General features: G+C 44.9%; 2 protein-coding genes and 1 pseudogene across 5 annotated transcripts in view; 2 read left to right on the top strand and 1 right to left on the bottom strand.

The window, feature by feature from the left end:
* znf276 (zinc finger protein 276) overlaps positions 1–1,771 on the bottom strand; it is an 8,781-nt gene extending 7,010 nt beyond the window's left edge. The window contains exons 1-2 of one of the 3 annotated variants that reach the window (XM_058397251.1): positions 1,652–1,771; positions 1,396–1,550 (exon numbers count right to left, since the gene is read on the bottom strand). In XM_058397251.1, the coding sequence (XP_058253234.1) occupies positions 1,396–1,534 (139 nt within the window). In that variant the 5' untranslated portion in view covers positions 1,535–1,550; positions 1,652–1,771. Of the gene's footprint in view, positions 1–1,395 lie in introns of all 3 variants that reach the window. The other 2 variants (XM_058397253.1, XM_058397250.1) reach the window with 2 other exon arrangements.
* A 4,062-nt stretch (positions 1,772–5,833) lies between these two features.
* LOC131357806 (zinc finger C3H1 domain-containing protein) lies at positions 5,834–20,648 on the top strand. Of its 2 annotated transcripts, none has more exons than XM_058397133.1 (35): positions 5,834–6,476; positions 6,776–7,234; positions 7,315–7,394; positions 7,491–7,785; positions 8,315–8,514; positions 8,611–8,728; positions 8,816–8,907; positions 8,978–9,175; positions 9,258–9,428; positions 9,729–9,866; positions 9,951–10,066; positions 10,291–10,419; positions 10,509–10,683; positions 10,893–11,015; positions 11,089–11,643; positions 11,724–11,833; positions 13,263–13,394; positions 13,474–13,595; positions 13,761–13,862; positions 14,138–14,266; positions 14,530–14,707; positions 14,807–14,993; positions 15,229–15,417; positions 15,503–15,734; positions 15,848–15,953; positions 16,129–16,327; positions 16,596–16,690; positions 16,782–16,886; positions 16,983–17,087; positions 17,798–17,948; positions 18,265–18,365; positions 18,452–18,553; positions 19,315–19,354; positions 19,526–19,588; positions 19,709–20,648. In XM_058397133.1, exons 1-35 carry the CDS (start codon positions 6,023–6,025, stop codon positions 19,835–19,837), a joined length of 5,880 nt encoding a protein of 1,959 aa, XP_058253116.1. In that variant the 5' UTR covers positions 5,834–6,022; the 3' UTR covers positions 19,838–20,648. The 2 variants fall into 2 exon arrangements, with proteins under 2 accessions (XP_058253116.1, XP_058253115.1); XM_058397132.1 differs by having other exon boundaries at positions 14,804–14,993.
* Positions 20,649–21,929: 1,281 nt separating this feature from the next.
* LOC131357540 (zinc finger protein 271-like) overlaps positions 21,930–22,500 on the top strand; it is a 40,344-nt pseudogene continuing 39,773 nt past the window's right edge.

Genomic DNA, 22,500 nt, shown 5'->3' with positions numbered 1-22,500 from the left:
AGTGAGTGTGTGTATACGAGTGTGAGAGAGAGAGTGAGTGTGTGTACGAGTGTGTGAGAGAGAGAGTGAGTGTGTGTGTACGAGTGTGGGAGAGAGAGTGAGTGTGTGTGTACGAGTGTGGGAGAGAGAGTGAGTGTGTGTGTACGAGTGTGGGAGAGAGAGTGAGTGTGTGTGTACGAGTGTGGGAGAGAGAGTGAGTGTGTGTACGAGTGTGTGTGAGAGAGAGTGAGTGTGTGTGTACGAGTGTGGGAGAGAGAGTGAGTGTGTGTACGAGTGTGTGTGAGAGAGAGTGAGTGTGTGTGTACGAGTGTGTGAGAGAGAGTGAGTGTGTGTGTACGAGTGTGGGAGAGAGAGTGAGTGTGTGTACGAGTGTGTGTGAGAGAGAGTGAGTGTGTGTACGAGTGTGTGTGAGAGAGAGTGAGTGTGTGTACGAGTGTGTGTGAGAGAGAGTGAGTGTGTGTGTACGAGTGTGTGAGAGAGAGTGAGTGTGTGTGTACGAGTGTGGGAGAGAGAGTGAGTGTGTATACGAGTGTGTGTGAGAGAGAGTGAGTGTGTGTACGAGTGTGTGTGAGAGAGAGTGAGTGTGTGTGTACGAGTGTGGGAGAGAGAGTGAGTGTGTGTATACGAGTGTGGGAGAGAGAGTGAGTGTGTGTACGAGTGTGTGTGAGAGAGAGTGAGTGTGTGTATACGAGTGTGTGTGAGAGAGAGTGAGTGTGTGTACGAGTGTGTGTGAGAGAGAGTGAGTGTGTGTGTACGAGTGTGTGAGAGAGAGTGAGTGTGTGTGTACGAGTGTGGGAGAGAGAGTGAGTGTGTGTACGAGTGTGTGTGAGAGAGAGTGAGTGTGTGTGTACGAGTGTGGGAGAGAGAGTGAGTGTGTGTATACGAGTGTGGGAGAGAGAGTGAGTGTGTGTACGAGTGTGTGTGAGAGAGTGAGTGTGTGTATACGAGTGTGGGAGAGAGAGTGAGTGTGTGTGTACGAGTGTGTGTGAGAGAGTGAGTGTGTGTGTACGAGTGTGGGAGAGAGAGTGAGTGTGTGTACGAGTGTGTGAGAGAGAGAGTGAGTGTGTGTACGAGTGTGGGAGAGAGAGTGAGTGTGTGTACGAGTGTGTGAGAGAGAGAGTGAGTGTGTGTACGAGTGTGGGAGAGAGAGTGAGTGTGTGTATACGAGTGTGGGAGAGAGAGTGTGTGTATGAGTGTACAAGTGTGTGACAGTGTGTGAATGAGTGAGAGAGAGTGATTGTGTGTATGTGTGTATGAGTGTGTGTATGAGAGTGTGAATGACAGTGAGTGTGTGTGCTGTTCGGTGTCTACGCAGTGAGTGTGTGTGTGTGTACTCACCGGTGTGTGTGTGTGTGCTGTTCGGTGTCTCCGCAGTGTGTGTGTGTGTGTACTCACCGGTGTGTGTGCTGTTCGGTGTCTCCGCAGTGTGTGTGTGTGTGTGTGTGTGTGTGTACTCACCGGTGTGTGTGCTGTTCGGTGTCTCCACAGTGTGTGTGTGTTTAGCTCGTTTAGATCGCCTTTTCCCCCCCTTCATTATTTACCGCTTCTTCCTGTTTGATTAATCACCACACCGGAAACAGCGCGTGAACTTTCCTCTCATTACCGACACACAAACCTTAAAAACATATAGTCACTAAGCGGGATTATTCACCTGATTTTAAACTTTATAAACAGAATATCGGTGTTTATTGTTTTGGTGAAATACTGAATCGGTGTTCAATAGCGGAACCCAGAGGTATTATCTTCTTCGTCGTCTTCTTCTGGTGTTTATTGGCGTTTTGCAGACGACTTAGAAGGCGCCACCTACTGGATTGGAGTACAATGGAAGGGAAACAGTAGAGAAATTGTTTTGACCAGAGATTGTTTACGCAAAAATATTAAAGGAACAGAACTGCGATGGAATGACTACATGAAAGAACTCAAGGCTGAGACTCTTTATAGATATCTATCTGGATCAGGCGCTGTAATGTAGACGACCACCAACAATGTATTTGGATACATAACAACGTCTGGTCATCGCCTGATCCAGATAGCCCTGAGACTCAGCCTTGAGTCCTGCCATCTAGTCTCCATCGCAGTTCTGTTCCAATAATATTTTTGCCTAAACAATCTCTGGTCATAACAATTTCTCGTCACAAACAACGTCCAGTGTCACGATTTGTGTTCTGACCTTCTGTAGGCTTATACAGAAGGTCAAAAGACTAACAACTTCTGTACTTAAAAAACGTCCATCACATGCTGTAGTACTGTATCCTAAATTCTGTTATTTAATCTTATTTCTTTTAAATAATGTATTAGTTCATGATAAATTCTTGACTGCTTTGGCAGAACCTGCAGAGACAAAATATTTATACTCAGTGACCTGAAAGTGTGCGTTAGATGAAACCTCGCTCTTTCATATGCGACACATTTAATGAATACGTGTTCTACTGTTTCTTCTTGTCCGCATTTATCACGATTCCCAGTGTCATGTTTCCCTATTCTGTACAGACTACCCTATTATTTAACAAACAGTGAAATGATAACATCCTCTTTCCTGATTATAAGTGTCAAAGTGTCTTCCTTTTGTTCTGGTGCCCCACTCCTTCTGACACTTCTCCCTTATTTCTTTTGCTGTAATCCCTTTTTACTTAAAGGTAGATGTATGTCAATTTCTGCATGATTCAAAGCCTGCTTGGTCAGATGATCCATTGTCTCCCGCTTATCCGGAGCCGGGTTGCGGGGGCAGCAGTCTAAGCAGGGATGCCCAGACTTCCCTCTCCTTAGACACTTCCTCCAACTCTTCTGAAGGGATTCCGAGGCGTTCCCGGCTCAGCCGAGAGACATAGTCCCTCCAGCGTATCCTCAGTCTTCCCCAGGGTCTCCTCCCGGTGGGGAATGCCCGGAACACCTCCCCAGGGAGATGTCCAGGAGGCATCTGAAACAGATGCCCAAGCCACCTCAACTGGCCCCTTCTGATGTGCAGGTCAAAGAATCTGGCTCTTGGTCAGAAGGTCTGCCTCCTCATTTCCTATTACACCTACATGTGCTGGAACCCATAAAAGGTTAACTGTAAGTCCATACCGACTTGTTCTAAACAAGTCTTTGCAGTGCTTCGTCAATCAAATCCTGTCTTGATGAAAATGTTCCACTTGATAAACTGCTTAAAACCGAAAGTGAATCCGTACAAATCACTGACCTTATAGGCTGTACATCTTCTAACCACTGAGGTGCGAGAGAACTTGTGGGATGCTGCTGTATGTCCCGTGTCTGGATTCTTAAAACCACCTGAATAAATTTGCACTGCTCTGTAATATGTGTGATCTGTGAAGGGTTTATCATCACATAACTGAGTGTCTACTAAAGGCATAGGGAAGAGCCAGCGAGGTACTACTGACAAAGCCAGTGAAGAGGCAATATCTATATTACACAGGCCCATATTCTGTGCCTCCTTATTAATATTTCACCCAAACTGGATGGTTGTCCATCTGACCTTTTCGGTTAATCCAGTACCTCATTCTTAACTTTAGCCTTCTACTTTTGAACTGTATCGCATTTATGGGAGAAGATCTTATTGCTCCACAACATTTTCTCAGTGCTTGTGATTGTAGTGCCTCCACCTTTAAAAGCTGTGTTTTAGCTGCAGAACTGTACGCCATGCTACCAAAATCTATAGCTGCTCTTATCAGTGCACTAAATCTCACACACCTCCTAGAGACATTATCCAAATGTTGAGGTAATTAAGTCTACTCAGGATCATTATATACACCGATCAGGCATAACATTATGACCACTGCCAGATGACATGAATAACAGTGATTATTATCTCCTCATCATGGTACCTGTTAGTGGGTGGGATATATTAGGTAGCAAGTGAACATTTTGTGCTCAAAGTTGATGTGTTAGAGTCATGGGCGGCCAAGGCTCATTGATGTACATGGAGAGTGAAGGCTGGCCCGTGTGATCCGATCCAACAGACGAGCTACTGTTGCTCAAATTGCTGAAGAAGTTAATGATAGAACGGTGTCAGAATACACAGTGCATGACGGGTCAGGGCTGTTTTGGCAGCAAAAGGGGGACCAACACCAATATTTGGCAGGTGGTCATAATGTTATGCCTGATCGGTGTATACGTTTGAGTGACAGACGGCGTTTCCCCCATTCAACTCCCGCCGAACATCTCAGCACATCCACTGGTTTTATTTATTTACGTTTGTCTATAAGTGTTTCTGGATATGCACTCTGATGCTTTTCATTTAAAAAAATAAGTTTGAAACTTTTATTTAAATGTAAAAATTGCAAGGAAATGTCCTTGTTTCTTTAAATAATTCTTTAAATATTATTTTTTCCATCTCTTCTGTTTTTAGATATAACAAAGAGACATGACTGGAGCTAGAAAACTAAAAACCTCAAGTAATCAGTTGCAGGAATAGTCTAATTTTCATGACGTGTGTGTGTGTGTGTTTATAAAATGAAGAGGAAAGTGTGTGTGAGGGAGGGAAGAATGATAAATACAGGGTTCTGAGCAAGTCTTGAGGTCACGCTGACTCTCACAAACTCATCACCAAGTCACCAAATAAGAAAAATATCTAGATTTTATACGGATCTGGGTTTAGATGTAAGTAGAATGCTATTGTTATTCATTTCAATAAAACATAATTTTATTTTTAGACTTCAGTTTGTTATTCCACCTTCACAGTGAACAGGCTTCAGTTTTGAAATGTAAAACTCTTTCAGTTCTGCACCACACTGAAGCTCTGTAGGTGATGAATTGTCTTTCTTCATCGTCGTCATCATATTCATTGTCGTCAGTACAGTTTTGTGAAGCATGAACAGGAAAACCACAAACATCTGCATAAGGGCTACAGCTGTACACACACACACACACAGCAGTTCTAACAGATATAAAGGTACTGATGGATTCAGTGTGTGCTTAAAAATAATCCTTAAAAATATTATAATCCTTTAGCTACATGAGGTGGTTGCTGCAGTGATCTTGACTGACTCTGTAAAGTCCAGGCAGGGAAAAACATCTGGACTGCTTCCTCTGGAGGTACAGAAGCGTCTGCTGTCTGTGCATGTAAATCGAAATGTAAATCGATATTTCTGTGAACACAGCTGTGACCCTGAGAGCGAACGAGTCCAACGGAAAGCCTTCTGAAAGTTCTCCTCACTTCACTTTCTCCCTTCTTTCTCTCAAACGTCAGCTCAAATATCAGTAAGCTTTCTTTTACGTAGAGTAACGTCTGAGTTTGTGGAGTTTCATGCAGACGGACCTTCAGAAATCCCCAAACTGAGGTGTGTGTGGGATTAAACAGAACTTTCCCCACGAATACTGAGACAATTTCATGACCTTTGACTGTGTTTTGGCTGCTGAGGTCTTGTTTTTGGTTAAAGTGTGTGTGTGTGATGCTTCCCTTCCTCACACACACACAGTTCTCAGATTAATAAGTCTGTTTAATAAAAGCTATTAATTAATTGTAATTAATTTTTATTAATTAATTAGTTAGTTAGTTAGTGTATGTCATCCTGCTCAGTCCTCTAAATCTCTCTGTTATTATTTTTGCTTTTCCGATTTTTTTTTTGTAGCTTAATTTGTGACGCGTTGCTTAAGTTGGTTGTTTGATAACAAACAAACAAACAAACAAACAAACAAACAAACAAACAAACAAACAAACAAATAAATAAATAAATAAATAAATAAATAAGATCATTGTGTATATACCGAGGGGAAATGTAAAGCCCTGTAAATATCGCGATATTCAAATCCTTTCGAGAGTCAAATCATTTCCGGAATTCGTGATACGGAAACATCGCGATATCTCACTCCTCCTGATGCCCTTACTGTAGGAATGTGGTGATCTCGCGAGATCCGCAAGGCATTCTCTCTTCTACTTCTTCATTTTTTTTTCCTCCGTTGACTCGTCGCAGTGATCAAGCTGCTTATAGAGTGAGCTCAGAGATCAGAAACGAGTCCGCGGATTATTATTACACGTCAAGAAAAACATGACTCTGAATTAAAAGTGTACAGACTGACAGAGGGAATGGACCCGAGGCTAAGCTGCGGCTCTCCGCGGGAGGACGGTGAGCTGGAGGACGGGGAAATCTGCGACGATGAGACGGAGGAGAAACAACAGCAGCAGCAGCAGCAGCAGAAGAAGAAGAAGCCGCAGGGCGCGAGGCCTGGAACCGGATCGCGGAAACCCAAAACGTCCACACCGCGATCCAAACCCACTGGTATGGGATTGGGAAAGGACTTCCGGGCTCCTCCGCCGCCATTCAGACCCGGACCCATGCTGCACGCTTCGTTCACCTCCTGTCCCACCGGCCCCGACCGGTTAGAGCCGCCCAGTCCCAGAACCAGCTTCTGGGAGCGCAGTCACGGGGCACTGGGCCGGCTCCGGTACCGGGGGAGGGCCGGAGAGGGCCGAGTGGACAGAGCGCGAGGGGCCGGTAGGGGCAGAAATGTTCACCGGAAAGATTCGCCCAACTGGAAACGTATCCTTAATCTATACTTATAACGAGTAATCCTATTTCTCAGTGAGGGATTCGATCCAACACTCTCCTACTTATTGCAGAACCTTTAAACCTAATAATCTGTCAGGGACTTAAAGCTAACTTTAGTTTAGTTCATTTACCTCAGACTCTGGACTCGTAACCTTTTGGGTCATCGTAGTCTAGATGTTGAAGGAAGTGACCTTAATTATAATGAATAGTTCCTTTTTGATCCTGTATTTGATATGTAGAAGGTGTTGTAACACTGTGTGATGAGATGATGCTTTAACTCGGTGTATCAGAGAAGCAGGGCGGCCGGGCCGCGGGGCGCAAACCCGCTTACATCTCCCCCAAAGTGGAGAACGGCATGGACGAGAGCTTCGAGGATCTGCTGATGAAGTACAAACAGATCCAACTGGAACTTGAGTGCATCCGCAACCAGGAGAGGAGAGCGCTGAAACCCAGCGAGGACTCACCGCAAAGGGAACAAGAGGACACACCCGCTGCAGAGACGCTGGCAACAGCCCAGGGGCCGGAGACGAACCAGCCTGAAAAGAGAGAGGAGCAGGAAGAGAGGAAGTCGTTCCAGGCGTTTAACCTACGACCGCTCAGACAGAAACTGCTCACGCCTGCAGAGAGAGATGCACTGAACACTAAGACCACCCAGGGGGTGGAGCAAAAAGAGGTGGGGCATATCGAGGAGGGTGAAGAGGTGAGAAAGGAAGCGGAGAAGAGTCCTGTCCAGCCGACGACACCGAAAGGTAAAGTGTGTGAGAGGCCAGAAATGAAATAGATCCACAATATCCACCTTTATCCCTAAAATGTGTGTGTGTGTGTATAGAAGCTGAAGAAGATGAGGAAGAGGAAGAGTCATCAGACCTAAGTATCTCACTCAGCAAAGAGGTCAACAAAACCGGCAAGGTACATACACACACACACACACACAAACCCTTGACGTCATGGACAGATAATTGTAGACCTATGTTAATGCTGTGTGTGTGTGTGTCTGTGATGTAGGATGAAGATGACGAGCTCTCGGAGCTGCAGTTGCGTCTTCTCGCTCTACAGTCAGCAAGTCGCAGGTGGCAGCAGAAAGAACAACAGGTGATGAAGGAGAGCAAGGAGAAACTTAACCGTGTCAAAACCACACCTGACCACTACAGGGTTACCACCAGGTCCGCCTCTGCTGGGAGGGGTCACCCAGGGGCAGGGGTGAAAGGTCTGGAGAAGGGCAAACTCCCCAGTAGACCAGGCACAGAGCGGAGCAAAGCACCACCCAAAGGACATGCCGCTAAACACACTCTGAGCCCAGGTACGACTGTCTCATTAATATCCATCACCTCGTTAATATACATGACCTCATTCGCCAGCTGGACGTACAATTTAGTGTCAAAATGCTATTGAGGCTAAGTTCTGCACTTTTATTCCACTGTCTGTCTTAGTCTTATGGATGCAAGTACATACATTTAGATAGAGCTGAGGTTTTGTCCCAAACCGTTGTAACACACACATCCTTTTAATGAGTATTCTTCAGTTCAGTTCTTCAGATAAAACTTCACAACTGGTTAAAACGGATTCCACAGCGAGAAGAAACCTTCTGACAAATAAAATGTTTTACATGTTCAGAGAGAGAAAACTTCCTGCATTGAGATTTGAGTTTTAGTAATGTTTCCCCCCCCTCTGGTAGGAGACTGTGGTTTTTTGTTGAGGAGACATAAGACCTCCTCCTATATCAGAGGCCAGACTGAGGCTCCGCCCACCCGACGTCTCTATCTGTGTACCTTATTTTTTTTATTTGTTTATTAATTTCCTGCATATTTCTTTGTCTCTCTGGTGTTTAGTGTCGAAGCAGGCGTGGAGGAAACAGCAGCTGCGGACGTGGAAGCTGCAGCAGGAGGCACAGAAACAGAAGAGCGAGGAAGAGGAGGAGAAGAAGAAGAGAGAGGAGGAAATCCGCAAGATAAGGGACCTGTCCAATCAGGAGGAGCAGTACAACCGCTTCATGAAGCTAGTGGGAGGAAAACATCACACACACACTAAGGTAAGACACACAGACACACAAAGCTGGATTGGTTGGTAAATTAGAACACCGGGTTCCAAGAGTTGACCTGTGTGTGTGTGTGTGTGTGTGTCTCAGTCTTCAGATCCTGAACACAGAAAGTTGAAACAAGGACTCGACTCTGCGGGTAATCTGTACCAATATGACAATTATGATGAAGTTGCCATGGATACGGACAGTGAGACAAATTCTCCAGGTGAATAGTTAACACTCTGTAGTGTGTGTGTGTGTGTGTGTGTGTGTGTGTGTTTAATTACAGTTTGTGGTGATTTTGTTTTTGCAGATGCTTCTCCAGCACGCGAGCCGTTTGGCGCAGTAGGGGCTGTGTACGCTCCAGTCTCTGTGTTGTCGTTAAGCTCCGCCCCTCTCAGACAGGTAAGTTCTACCCTCACCTGTGTGAACAGGAAATGTTTTCATCCCTGACCTGTTTCTGTGCATTCTTCAGGACGTGTCTCAGTATTGTGTGGATCCAGTGGGTGTGGTTTCACAGACTCCACCCCCTCCTCCACCCCCAATGCCCCCTCCAGAGGACTCGGAACGTCCACCCAAACCTCCGTTTGCTGATGAGGAGGAGGAGGAGGAGATGATGCTGAGGGAGGAGCTTCTAAAATCGCTAGCGAACAAACGTGCAGTGAGACCAGAGGTAAAACACACACACACACACTCCACATGATGTTTTCAAATGTTTTTGGTGTTTATAAAATGTGTTCTTTTTTTCCATTCAGGATGCATCCAGTAACAGTGGCCCGCCCTCTCCAATCAGACCTGTAGCCCCACCCACCATCCGAGCCCACACTGCTGCTTCTGTCTCTCTGGGGTTCAGCACTAGCTCCACTCACTCTCGAACTTCCAGCAAGTTCGGTCGAGGAGCAGGGGCATCTAGAGCTCCACTGGTGGTGTGTTACTTATTTTATTGTTCATTATTTTCTTGTTTGTATTTCTGATATACTTTGCACAGCGTTACTCTCAATTAAGCAATATTATCGTGAGTTTTATTAAACACACAGTAGAAATGTCACAGTGTTTGTGCAGACAGCAGGCAGTGTTTCCTGAGAAGCTCAGTGTTACATTCGCACATTAAGACGTGTATCACATCATTCTCTAGTGGTGCCGTATGCGATTGCTAAAGCTTAGCAGAATGACTGCCTGATGCTTGGCCCCCTGTGATCGCTCCTTATACATGTTTGGTTTTCTAGCTGCCAAGACACAAAGCCGTGGTCATTCGCCTGAACGCGTCCGATGACAGTGATTCTGAGATGGAGGCCTCCAGTTCGGCACAGTGTGTGTTCGGTGGTCTGGAGTCGATGATTAAAGAGGCGCGGCGAACCGTGGAGGTGAGAAGAGAGCACACAGTGCACACGTTTGTTTTTTCATTAGCTCGCCGTTCTGACACCTTTTATTCCTGGGGAATGATCCAGGCGAGACCGAGAGCTGTTCCTGTGGCTGAGAAGGAGAACAACCCACTACGGACACAGGACACTTTACCAGAGGGAGCGGCGATGGAGTACCGCCTCCTGAGGGCGGAGTTAACCAGGTAACTCTCACACATAAATGTCCCTGTGGCACGTCCTGAGAGTCGTGACGTGATTCCATTTGTGGATGTATTCACTTTTATAACAGGAAGTCAGTGTGCAGATTTATGGCAGGCCACACCCATGCCCAGTCAGAAATGCTCTTGGGAGCATTTAATTGGCTGAACACAATGCTAGTACAAGCTGATGATAAAGGGCTGTTTTACACAATGCTTTTTTTTCACAGTAGAGAGAATCGGCGAATGGGGAAATCCGATTCTGCCGCCTCCTCTCCTGTTGGATTTGACTCCGATGTGGATGTGTTGGGAAAACCATCAGAAATCAGCGATACGGAGGAGAAACTCGCCAAACACCAGTCAGTGTTTCCTATTTAAATTAAAGCACAGAAGTGTCTTGTTAAGTGAGGTGCTGAGGAAGTTTACATATATGTTGTGTGTGTTTTAGTGCTCAGCTGCAGAAGGACCTAGCTCTGCTCGAGCAGCTCCATCAACAGGAGCTCAGGAAGAAAGAGTCACTGAAACTCTCAGAGGCCAAAGTGATGCGACTAAAAGAGCAGCTGCTCGCTGCAGAGAAAGTCGCCAGTGCAAACCGAGTGCTGCTGCGCAAACTGCAGGAACAGGTACAAACACACACCACACACACACACACTGAAACTCACACAGCTCTTTTATCCCTGTTGAATCAGCACATTCAGCTTTTTTTCCACTTTGTATTGATTGTTTCTCAAGAGTCAGTGTTTCTTTATACAGCTTCAGAGCAAGATCAATAAACATACCACAATATATATTAGTTGTGATGGACGTACTGTGTGTGTGTGTGTGTTTATAGGTCCAGCGTGTGCAACACCGTGTGGCAGTAAAACAGCATAATGCCCTGCGAATGGAGAGAGAGCTGCTCTCTCAGACAGGAGTACTGAGAGGGAACTACAAACGCAGCAACACACAACTCTCAGTAAGTGCACACACAGCTTTACTTTACCTGTTTGGCCAATACTGTGTATTGGATTTAAATTGTGTGTGTGTAGATGGGGAAGCGGCACCGTGTGGACCTCTCTGACGCGCACTACGCGGATCTGATGGCGCAGAAGAAGCGTCTGCAGCAGCTGGAGAGCGAGTACGCACTGAAGATCCAGAAGCTGAAGGAAGAGCAGGCTTTGCGTCAGGCCAACACTCCCATCATCCCATGCGACGTCACACAGCCCTCGCTTCACGACCTTACGCAGGACAAGCTCACGCTCGCTAGCGACGACCCCGGTGATGATCCTGACCCAGAGGGGGTGGAGCCACAGCCTGTTAACTCCAAGACCACCACGACTCGCCGTCGCTCTTTCCGTGAGTCTGGGTCTTTTACTAAACCCAATCTGAGTCACACTGAGACTCCGGTCACGCCCACAACACAGACCATACCCACTGTGTCTACCAAACAAGCCACGCCCCCAACAGAACTGCTCGGCCTGTTCGGCCTGGGCGTAGAGGACCTGCGGCTGCGCTATCAGCAGTGTGAGACGCTATCAGACCTCCTGAGACTGGAACTCTGTGCACAAGGTGGCGCTCTGATGGACATCCGGCCCAGTGAGAGGGTGAGACTGGAGACTGCTATTACTGGAGTTATACCGATACACACAGTTTTGTGAGTAAGTTTTATTATGTGTGTGTGCAGGTCATTCAGGTGGACTTTGACCCCATGGCGCCTCAGCAGGTATGGAGCGAGCTGAAGCCGGTTCCGTTCGGTCCGTACCGCAGTCCACTCCTGGTGTTCAGATCGTACAGGTGAGTGGATGCAGCTTTCGGGTCTTCACACTAGTGAGCAATGCAGATGTCTGTAGCTAGTGGAGTTAGCATGCTTTGCTAATTTAATTTGTTGAAAGAAGCTAGTAGGAAGCTGAGAAAGTACACTGACTTAGACCAGTTAGCTTTATTCAATAACCTCATCCTCATGGGTGACAGAGAGTGGGATTATAAATCATTATAAACACCAGAGAGTGGGATTATAAATCATTATAAACACCAGAGAGTGGGATTATAAATCATTATAAACACAGAGAGTGGGATTATAAATCATTATAAACACAGAGTGGGATTATAAATCATTATAAACACCAGAGAATGGGATTATAAATCATTATAAACACCGGAGAGTGGGATTATAAATCATGAACACAGAGAGTGGGATTATAAATCATAATAAACACCAGAGAGTGGGATTATAAATCATAATAAACACCAGAGAGTGGGATTATAAATCATTATAAACACTGGAGAGTGGGATTATAAATCATTATAAACACAGAGTGGGATTATAAATCATTATAAACACCGGAGAGTGGTATTATAAATCATTATAAACACCAGAGAGTGGGATTATAAATCATTATAAACACAGAGAGTGGGATTATAAATCATTATTAACACAGAGAGTGGGATTATAAATCATTATTAACACAGAAAGTGGGATTATAAATCATTATAAACACAGAAAGTGGGATGATAAATCATTATAAACACCAGAGAATGGGATTATAAATCATTATTTACACAGAGAGTGGGATTATAAATCATTATTAACACAGAGAGTGGGATTATAAATCATTATTAACACAGAGAGTGGGATTATAAATCATTATTAACACAGAGAGTGGGATTATAAATCATTATTTACACAGAGAGTGGGATTATAAATCATTATTTACACAGAGAGTGGGATTATAAATCATTATTTACACAGAGAGTGGGATTATAAATCATTATTTACACAGAGTGGGATTATAAATCATTATTTACACAGAGAGTGGGATTATAAATCATTATTTACACAGAGAGTGGGATTATAAATCATTATTTACACAGAGAGTGGGATTATAAATCATTATTTACACAGAGAGTGGGATTATAAATCATTATTTACACAGAGAGTGGGATTATAAATCATTATTTACACAGAGAGTGGGATTATAAATCATTATTAACACAGAGAGTGGGATTATAAATCATTATTTATACAGAGAGTGGGATTATAAATCATTATTTACACAGAGTGGGATTATAAATCGTTTAGAAGCTCTATAGAGCTACTCTTCTGGACGTAAAAAAATGTTGTAGAGGATTTATGAACACAGCTGCAAGTGACATAACAGAACTGCTGGACTGCACATACAGTAAAAAGACCTTAAGGTGTGTGTGTGTGTGTGTGTGTGTGTAGGTTCAGTCCATATTTCCGCACTAAAGAGAAGCTCTCTCTGAGCTCCATCACCTACAGCCATGCCATAGAGCCGCGAAAGTGCTTCTGCCGCTTCGACCTGACCGGAACCTGCAATGACGACGACTGCCAGTGGTGAGACTGGACCTGAACACCATCACCCTCACCGTGAGCACGTGTGTAACATAACACTGACTCTGTACGTGTTTCTTAGGCAGCACATGAGGAACTGCACTCTGAATGGAAACCAGTTGTTCCAGGACATCCTATCCTACAGCCTTCCTCTGATTGGCTGCTCAGATGAGAGCTCCACCAATGACATCACCCGAGCTACAGGTGCAGCTTTCACAGTTCCTCTTTGCTCTTTTTTTCCTCATGTCCCTGAGTGGAGGCACTGCTGTGTGGGATTTACTGTAGTGTGTGTGTGTGTGTGTGTGTGTGTGTGTGTGTGTGTGTGTGTGTGTGTGTGTGTGTGTGTGTGTGTGTGTGTGTGTAAAACAGAGAAGTACATTAAGAAGCTGTTTGGAGCGAACAAGGACCGAATGGGTTCGGACCAGAAAGCGGTGCTGCTTGTCAGTAAAGTCAATGAAAGCTTACGGCATGGTGAGACACACACACACACACTCGCTCTCTCTAGCTCTCTCTCTCACACACACACACTATCTCTCTCACACACACTCTCTATCTCTCACTCACTCAAACACACACACACACACACACTATCTCTCTCTCACACACACTCTCTATCTCTCTCTCACTCACTCACTCAAACACACACACACAGTAGGACATGTTCTGGATCAGTGACAAGTCACTTCCATGTGATCACATTATCAGCATGTCTATAAAGTTTTCCTAACTGTGTGTGTGTGGTGCAGTTCCACCATTTACTACTCACAAACAGAGGAGGAAATGGAGACCGGAACCGCACAGAACATCACCTGACCCCAACACTGCGGCTGAGAGTGAGGAGGAGAATATAACCATACCTGTTGCTGCCGAGGAGGGTCAGTGACACACACACACACACACACTTTGGTGAGACTGCATAATTGTAGAAGTCACAGCGCCCCACTGAGGTTGACACCATCACTACATCCACAGTGACGGAGTGAAATGGGTGGAGCAGGGTGGGTTGGGGGATCTTCTGATCAATGACCCAAAGCTTTAACCACTTGAGCTACCACCACCCCACAACAACAGCAGCTGATTTATTAAGCTTCATGTGTTTAACAACTAACAGTTGGTGTGTGTGTGTGTGTGTGAGCAGACGGGTGTGGGTCAGACTGCCGGTCCATGTCGGATGTGTGTGTCACTCAGGACGATAAGCGGTATTTCGACACTGAGACAGATGACATTTCGAATCTGGAGTACAGTGTGTTAGACAGCCCGAGTGACCGACAGCTGTGGATTAAACTCGCCTACAGATACCTCAACCAGAAAGACACGTAAGACACACACACACACACAAAAATGGATTTTATGTTGTGGTTTGATGGTGTGGTATGCAGATCATGTCACTAACATGCTCTTTGTTTTCCCAGCAGTGCTGTGACCGAGTGTGTGGACGCTGCACTGAACACGCTCTCGCGCGCTCTGGAGGATAACCGTGAGGACGAGGAGCTGTGGTGTCACTACCTCACACTGTTCTCACGCCGGGGCAGCACAGACGACGTGAGGGAGATGTGTGACATGGCTGTGGAGCACGCAGCACACTATACTGTGTGGTGGACTGTGAGTGTCTCTCACACACACACACACACACACACACACACACACACACACAGAAAATGTCTCCTACTATAGTGCGGAGTTCATGAACACGTGTGCATGTTTAACTGTTATAATTTAAACCAGGGATTTAATGATGAGAGAGAGTCACAGTAACAAAAATTGTCCAGTTAGCATCAAAGGAGACTTATTACTGAATTGTGTGTGTGTGTGTGTGTGTGTGTGTGCGCTTGTACAGTACCTGAGCATTGAGAGCTCTTTTGATGGAAAAGATGTGGTGTGTAAACGGTTGCTGCAGTTCCTGATGGATCCTGCTGATGGCGCTGTGGAGGAGCTGTCATCGTTTCATCTTCTGGAGGCGCTGCTGTACCGAACACAGCTCAGTGTGTTTACCGGCCGCGTGCACAATGGCCAACACATCCTGCAGGTTTGTGACACACACACACACACACACACACAGTAATGAAATGAGACGAGAGAGTGTGTATGAATGAATTTATTTGGTGTTTCAGGATGCGCTGATGTCCGAGGGTGTCGTGTCATCACGTCTCACTCTGCCTCACCGCTGTGTCGCGTGGCTCTGCTACATCCATCTGTGTGAATTTGGGACGCTTCCTGCACACCTGTTCGATCCGGCTAACTCCAACCCGTCCCGGATCGTCAGCCTGGAGCACTTCCTCTTCCCCTGGAAGTTGAGTGAGGATGTGCACACTCCTCCTGAACGCCTCGTCACACTGTTCCAGGGTGAGCCTCCGTCCATCATACCGCATCCTTCATCCACCAGCGAGTGAGGAAGTGTGTGTGTGGTGGTGATAATGATGTTGATGCGGTGTGTGTGTGTTTGTATTGCCCTACAGATGCGTTATCGAGGTGTGTGGACAACGGCGCGTCTCCAGCTGAATGGACGCTAGCGTGTCTGCCCCTGTACCTCAACCTGCTCCACCTGCACAAAGTGCTGGGAAGGTAAACGCACAACACACACCGTGCTGAAGCACGGCAGCAATTCTCAGAGCTTTCTACTACACGATGTCCAGTGCTGCAACAAATCCAGCTGGTTGTTCTGTGATTCAGTCTGTTGGAGACGCTACAGAGCTGTATATATATATATATATATATATAATGTGTGTGCACATGACAGGCTGAAGGAAGCCATTGCACTGTGTGTGAGAGCACTGGAAGAGGTCCCTGACTGCTGCCCCCTGCTGGAGATCCTCAGTGAGCTGCATGTGGCAGGTGGAGATGCGAACGAAGCGGCGTGTGTGTGGCTGCGTGCACACAGGCTCCATCCTCATGATGCCCGAGTGTTTTACAGTCTGTGTAAATGTCTACACACACAGGTGGGTGAACACAACACTGTAAAACTTTACCAAACCGACACACACACTTTACTCCAATCTAATCCACAAAGCAGGTTGCAGGTTTTCATACGAATCAAGCTGGAGCCTCATCTGTTTAAACTGATCTTGGCTTTCAATACACTCGGGTGTGGCTTCTGCTCGGTTGGAATACAAACCTGCACTACACCGTCCCACACTGGACACTCCTGCTTTACTATAATACTACATGATGCTGCAGCACTGACTGGCCTCTGTGTGTGTGTTGTAGGAGAGACGCGTTGAGATTGATATCCTCTTTCAGCAGTTTGTGTGGTCTCTGTGCAATGGTGTTCAGGAAGATCTCCTTCCTGCAGTGGCCTTACGGTGAGCAGCTGAGTGACCGTGTGTTTTATTGTAACATAATTCGTCGTCTGTGTTTCTTCACATTGTTGTATCTTTCTTTATTTTCCTGCAGGCATTTATTAGGCGTCCCGTCAGAGGACCTGCAGCACTCTCCCTCGCTCCCCTCGCTCCCTGAGCAGCTCCAGGATCAGCTCCCCTACCTGCACCTCACACACTGGTCAGTCACCTGGACCTCATACTGACTTCAGCCCTGCCTCTAGTCTAGTCATGTGTATTAGTTGTAACGTATGTGTGTGTGTGAATGGCGTTGTAGTTTCTGGCAGTCAGTGCGAGGCAGTACGGTTGAGGCAGTGGAGGCTTTCGAGGCGGCGCTGGGAGCCATCTCAGATCTGGAGGTGGTGAAGAAACTCTGGCTTGAGTGAGTGCAGGAGAACACACACACACACACACACACACACACTGAATACTGTAGAATGAGAGGTTGCAAAGATGCTACTAATTATTTTCAGTGTTTTTTATTTATTTTCTTTACACTTCTGTCCAGTCCTTCTTCTGTAACCACATTTTTTCAAATGAGTCCACTGTTACTGCTTAAACTGCTTCTGATCCTTAACTCAAGAGCAAAGTCTTGAAGATGTGATTTGAATAAAAAAATAACTGTCCAAAAGGTCTAATGTTCCTGAATCTGCAATCAGATTAAGTCCAAAACCCATGATCAGACATGTTGAGTCCACCAAATCACTACTTCAGTTGGATCCAAAGCTATAAAGTTGAGTGTGTCTTGAATCTGAGATTCGACTTGAGTCCAAAGTCAAGTCCAAAAGCATGAGCTACATCTCCAGTCCTGTCCCTGACCAGAGACTCAGAACGGGTCTTGTGACGCTACTCGACTTATGAACAAAGTCTTTAATCAGTGAGAACTCGAGTCCAAAGTTCTGATGATGAGAATCCATAATTTCTCGTCCTGTCCAAAGTTTTAATCTGAAACTTCTGTAGTGTCCCAGATCTGAACTCGGACCAGTTTGGAGTTTTCAAAAAGCTCCAGGGTGCAGAAGTTATTCTATACTTTAAGTGTTAGCAGAACTAGCCTGGGTGTCTGCATGCTAATCGCTGTGCCTCTCTCCCCAGTTATCTCCTCTTTACTAGCAGTAAGCTGGCAGGCCGAGAGCTGCGAGTGTTCAGTGATCTGGTGCAGCGCTGCCTGAACACAGTTCCTAGCAGGATCACCCTGCCCTACCACAGCACCACCTACTGGAGCTGCTACAACTTCCACAACCAGGTTCCCCCTCACACACACACACACACAAACACCTTCTTATTCTACTCTTCCACATTTTAGCTTGCATTCCATTTTTTTCTTATTTTTTCATCCCCTGACTTCCAAATCATTTTTAATCGATCCAAAATTTCACTCTTTCCCTTCACTCTTTCTCTCTCATTCAATGTTTATGATTAGTGAGATCTTGGCCGTGGGTCTGGGTTTGAGGCAGGTGGAGGTGGGCTTCTGACTCCGTATCTGCTCTCACACATCCTCTGTTAATTCTCATCCTTCATGCAGTGGATGTGTTGAATATTTGGATTTGTGTGTGTTCCAGGTGATCTCCTTCTATCTGAGTTTCCTTCCTTCCTTGCTCCACTCATCTGCTTTGGAACGATTCAGAACCGCAATGCCCAGCAACACTGAACTCAGCCTCAGGTACCGTACACCCGCACTGAACTGGGTTTGTGGGGTGGTTGGTGTGATGTTGAAGCTTTTCCCGTCTGAATGGTGTGTTCTTGCAGGGTCCTGCAGCAGGAGTGGAGTGATGAGAACGTGGAGCAGATGAAGCTGCAGTCCCGCCTGATGACTGCGACGGTTCCCACCTGTCTGTCTGCCTGGAAGATGTGAGTCATGTCACCACACCGTGTTGGTCTGCATGAGCTCAGGTTCAGGGTGATTCTCACGTGCACGTTGGGGGCAGGAACAGGACGTTGATTGGTTGAAGTAGACAGAAGGTTCTGTCGTGGATTTCAGCTAAATTTTGCCTGGGGGCATGTGGTGCTCCTGGCCTGATCATGGACATTTGGTTGGTCTTTTCTCACCTGCCTGTGAGGACGTGTTGGGACATCCTGGGAGAAGGACGTGGCCTTGTCTTTCAAAAGGATGCTTGTCCTCTGGTAGGATGGTGAGATGATCCCTCACCTTGTCTTCCTTTTCCTGTCATCATCCTAGGAGCATTGTGTGCACCTCTGCTTCTTGTCCTTCTTGGAGATTTGATGCTGATTCAGCAGCTTTGTCCAGACTCGAGTGTCTCCTGTAATTTTGTGCTTCCGGGGTGATGGTGGTGCATCCCGTCTCTGATCTTTCCTTGAAGATGGAAATTTCTTACTGCCTTGTTTTAGGAGGATGCTGGTGTACACCTCTCTGTTTCTGCAGGATAATAGTGTGTCCTGCCTCGAGTCAGTCCTGGAGGATGGCAGTGCAGCGTCAGTCTGATTTTTTTTTATGAAGGATAGTTTCCTCTCGTCTTTACGTTAAGACCTGGTGGAGCTCGTCTCACCTCATAGAACTGATTAGAGGCTTTTTCTCTCCTCAGTCAAAAGTGTATGAGAGAGACACATTAAACCTGTGTGATTAGTAACTCACTGTGTGTGTGTGTTTTCAGAGCGATTGCTGTACAGAAGCAGCAGACGGGAAGATCAGAGGTGAGTGAACACAGCCTAGTTTTTCTGCATGTTCCTTTCCTCTTGTTAGTTTTGTGTAACACTTTGTTTCGCAGGTTCAAAGCGCTTGAAAAGAGAGAAACATTTAGTGTGTTCGATGAAAATGGATCGTGTGTGTGTGTGTGTGTGTGTGTGTGTGTGTGTTTGTTTTAGGTGCAGAAACTTTACCAGCAAGCTCTTCAGAAACTGCCTCTGTGTGCTGCTCTGTGGAAAGATGTAATTTACATCATTAACCATGTCACAGTTAATACACACATGCTTTTTATGTTGTTTCTAACTGGTGTGTGTGTGTGTGTGTGTGTGTGTGTGTGTATATATATATGTGTGTGTTGACAGTGGCTCCTGTTCGAAGCTGCAGCTGGAGGTAAAACTGACACACTGAACAAACTGGTTGCGAAATGCCAGGATGTGGGAGTGAGTCTGAGTGAGCCGCTCAGTGTACACTCTCACACTCAGGACTCGTGAAGTCTGCAGTCACTCCCTCGCTCCCTTCCTCCCTTCCTCCCATCCTCCCTATTCCCTTAAAATCCCCCTCACACCACACTATCCACCCCTTCACACATCTACCACACACACTGCAGTAGATAGAGCGGCGAGTGTGTGTGTGTGTGTGTGTGTGTGTGTGTGTGGGTCAGCAAGCTGAAGAACATGAACTCCAGCTAAGCGAGTGTGTGTCCTCCAAGTCGTCCTGTACGTAAGTATGGAGCTGATCACACAGCTGCTGCTCTTTCAGTGTTTTTGTTTTATAGTTGTGTGTTTTTAATTCGATTTTATTTCGTTCGTCTGCGGCTCCGAGTTAACGGGACTCTCTCCCTCTCTCTCACCTACGCCACGTAGTGATGTTCACAAATGACAGTATTTTAAAGATGGCTTCCTTCAGCTAGACGTTTATTTTCAGCGTATAACCCGACGGATGAGAGTGACTCTACACGTTCGGAGGTTGTTTTAAGGGCTTAGAAAAAAAAAATTAAAATAAAAAAAACAGGATTTAAATATGGCTGCCAGTCAGAAGTATTGTGTGAATCGAACCTCGACAGTGTGGAGATGTTTCTGGAGACTGCTGAATCTGCCACATGATCTGAATCTGCTCCGCCTCCGGCAGCCAAACACCAGTAACTTTATGTGCAAGTGGTTTTTTTTTTTTTTTTTTTTTTTGTTTTTTTTCTTGTAAAAAATCTATCCATTAAAAGTATTCAGGAACATGCAGGAATGATTTTTTTCAACTGTTTTATTTTGTAATTGAAAAATGTTTCAATTAAATTATTTTGTAAAGAGATTTTTTGCTGTCGTGTGTTTTTTTTCCCCCACAGAGTGCTTCGATTAAAATAGTGTTGAAAATCGTCAGTTTTCCTGATTAAATAAAGTAATGCCAAAGAAATTAAAATAAATAAAAAGGAAATAAACATGAATAAATAGAAAAGAAAATAAATAATAAATAAAAATGATAAATTATAAAAAATAAAAATGATAAATTATAAAAAATAAATAGAAAAGAAAAGAAAAGTGAGTGTGTGTGGTGGGGGGGATTGTAAAAGTACAATTAATAAAAAGGATCCTTAGTCCATTTGAGCTGAAGGAATTGGGTATAGAAAAAAGTGTACTGTGGACTGAAGGATTCAATTATGTTCCCAAAACGAGTTATGAGTTATAGGTATGACTTATGAGGTACTTCAATTCTACCACCCCAGCGACGGCCACTTGTACCTTAAAAGGGTGCAGTTTTGTACCTTTCTTTCTTTCTGAGAGTGTATTTTACAGTGAGGTGTGTTATGATGTGCTGTTGATGGACTACGACGCTCCTGATTCGATTTTATAATTGTATAAATATATTGCGCATTACTTACATTTTTATTTTTTATTATGCCTATTTTTGTTGGCTGACTAAGATTTATATTCTTGAATTTTTCTCCGAGAGAGACATTATACAATAAAAAATTATTCTTAGATTCAAGACAATGTGGTTTTTAAAAGGCTATTTTAAGTTTGGATGAAATCCAAATCTGAATTAAAATCATTAATTCAGTGACCAATCAGATAGGATATAGTGATGATAGTCACTATATGGAACATTTATATTATATTATATTATATTATATTATATTATATTATATTATATTATATTATATTATATTATATTATATTATGTTATATTATGTTATATTATGTTATATTATGTTATGTTTTGCAAAGCACGTTGGCCTCACACCTCCAGCATCCTGGGTTCGAGACTCGCTCCCGCTATCTGTGTGTGTGGAGTTTGCATGTTCTTGGTGGGTTTCCTCCGGATGCTCCGGTTTCCTCCCACAGTCCAAAGACATGCTTCTAGGCTGGTTAGAGTCTCTAAATTGCCCGTGGTGTGTGATTGCGTGAGTGAATGAGTGTCTGTGTGTGTGCCCTGCGATGGGTTGGCACTCTGTCCAGTGTGTATCCTGCCTTGATGCCCGATGATGCCCGTGGCTCACCGTGACCCGAGGATAGCTCAGGCGAGTGCAAGTGACTGCCGGCAGGTGGCGCTGCTCGCGCGTCTCTCCATCACTCAGCCAGAGGAAGAGAAGAAGAAGAAGAAGAAGAAGAAGAGGCGCTTCAGCTTTCCAGCCTGAGCTTTCATCCTGCTAATCATTTATACATCACAGTATTCTGACAGGATTTTTATTTTTATTTTATTTATTTTTATTAATACACAGTAAAATCTTATGGATTTGAAAATAAAGCCTTTTTTAGTTTGTGTGTGTTTGAGGTGATTCAGTCCGCCCTGCTTTAAATCCTGAGGTAAGTTGATGTGAAAGTGCTTAGCTGAGCTGCTCGCGCTACAGTTAGAGGCTGTGTCCCAAATAGATTTCCGCTGTCTAGAGAAGTGCACTAGGTAGGGTATGAAATCTCTGCACTCCGAAGTGCACTACATTTAGTGGAGAGCATGTTGGCATTCGGCCTGCGAACTTATTTCCATTTATTTATTTGACTTGATTACGTTTTACTCGGAATAAAATTCTGAATAAAGTTTGTACTTTAATCAACTAATTTTCCTCTAACTGCACCCCCCCCAAACAAACAAAAACAACACACAAATTATTTATCTGTTTATAGTCCTATAATTATATGTTTATTAAATGTTACAATAAATATTGTCA

This window comes from Hemibagrus wyckioides, linkage group LG08, assembly GCF_019097595.1.
Source record: "Hemibagrus wyckioides isolate EC202008001 linkage group LG08, SWU_Hwy_1.0, whole genome shotgun sequence".
Taxonomy (NCBI): Eukaryota; Metazoa; Chordata; class Actinopteri; order Siluriformes; family Bagridae; genus Hemibagrus; species Hemibagrus wyckioides.
This window is presented reverse-complemented; position numbering and strand designations above follow the sequence as displayed.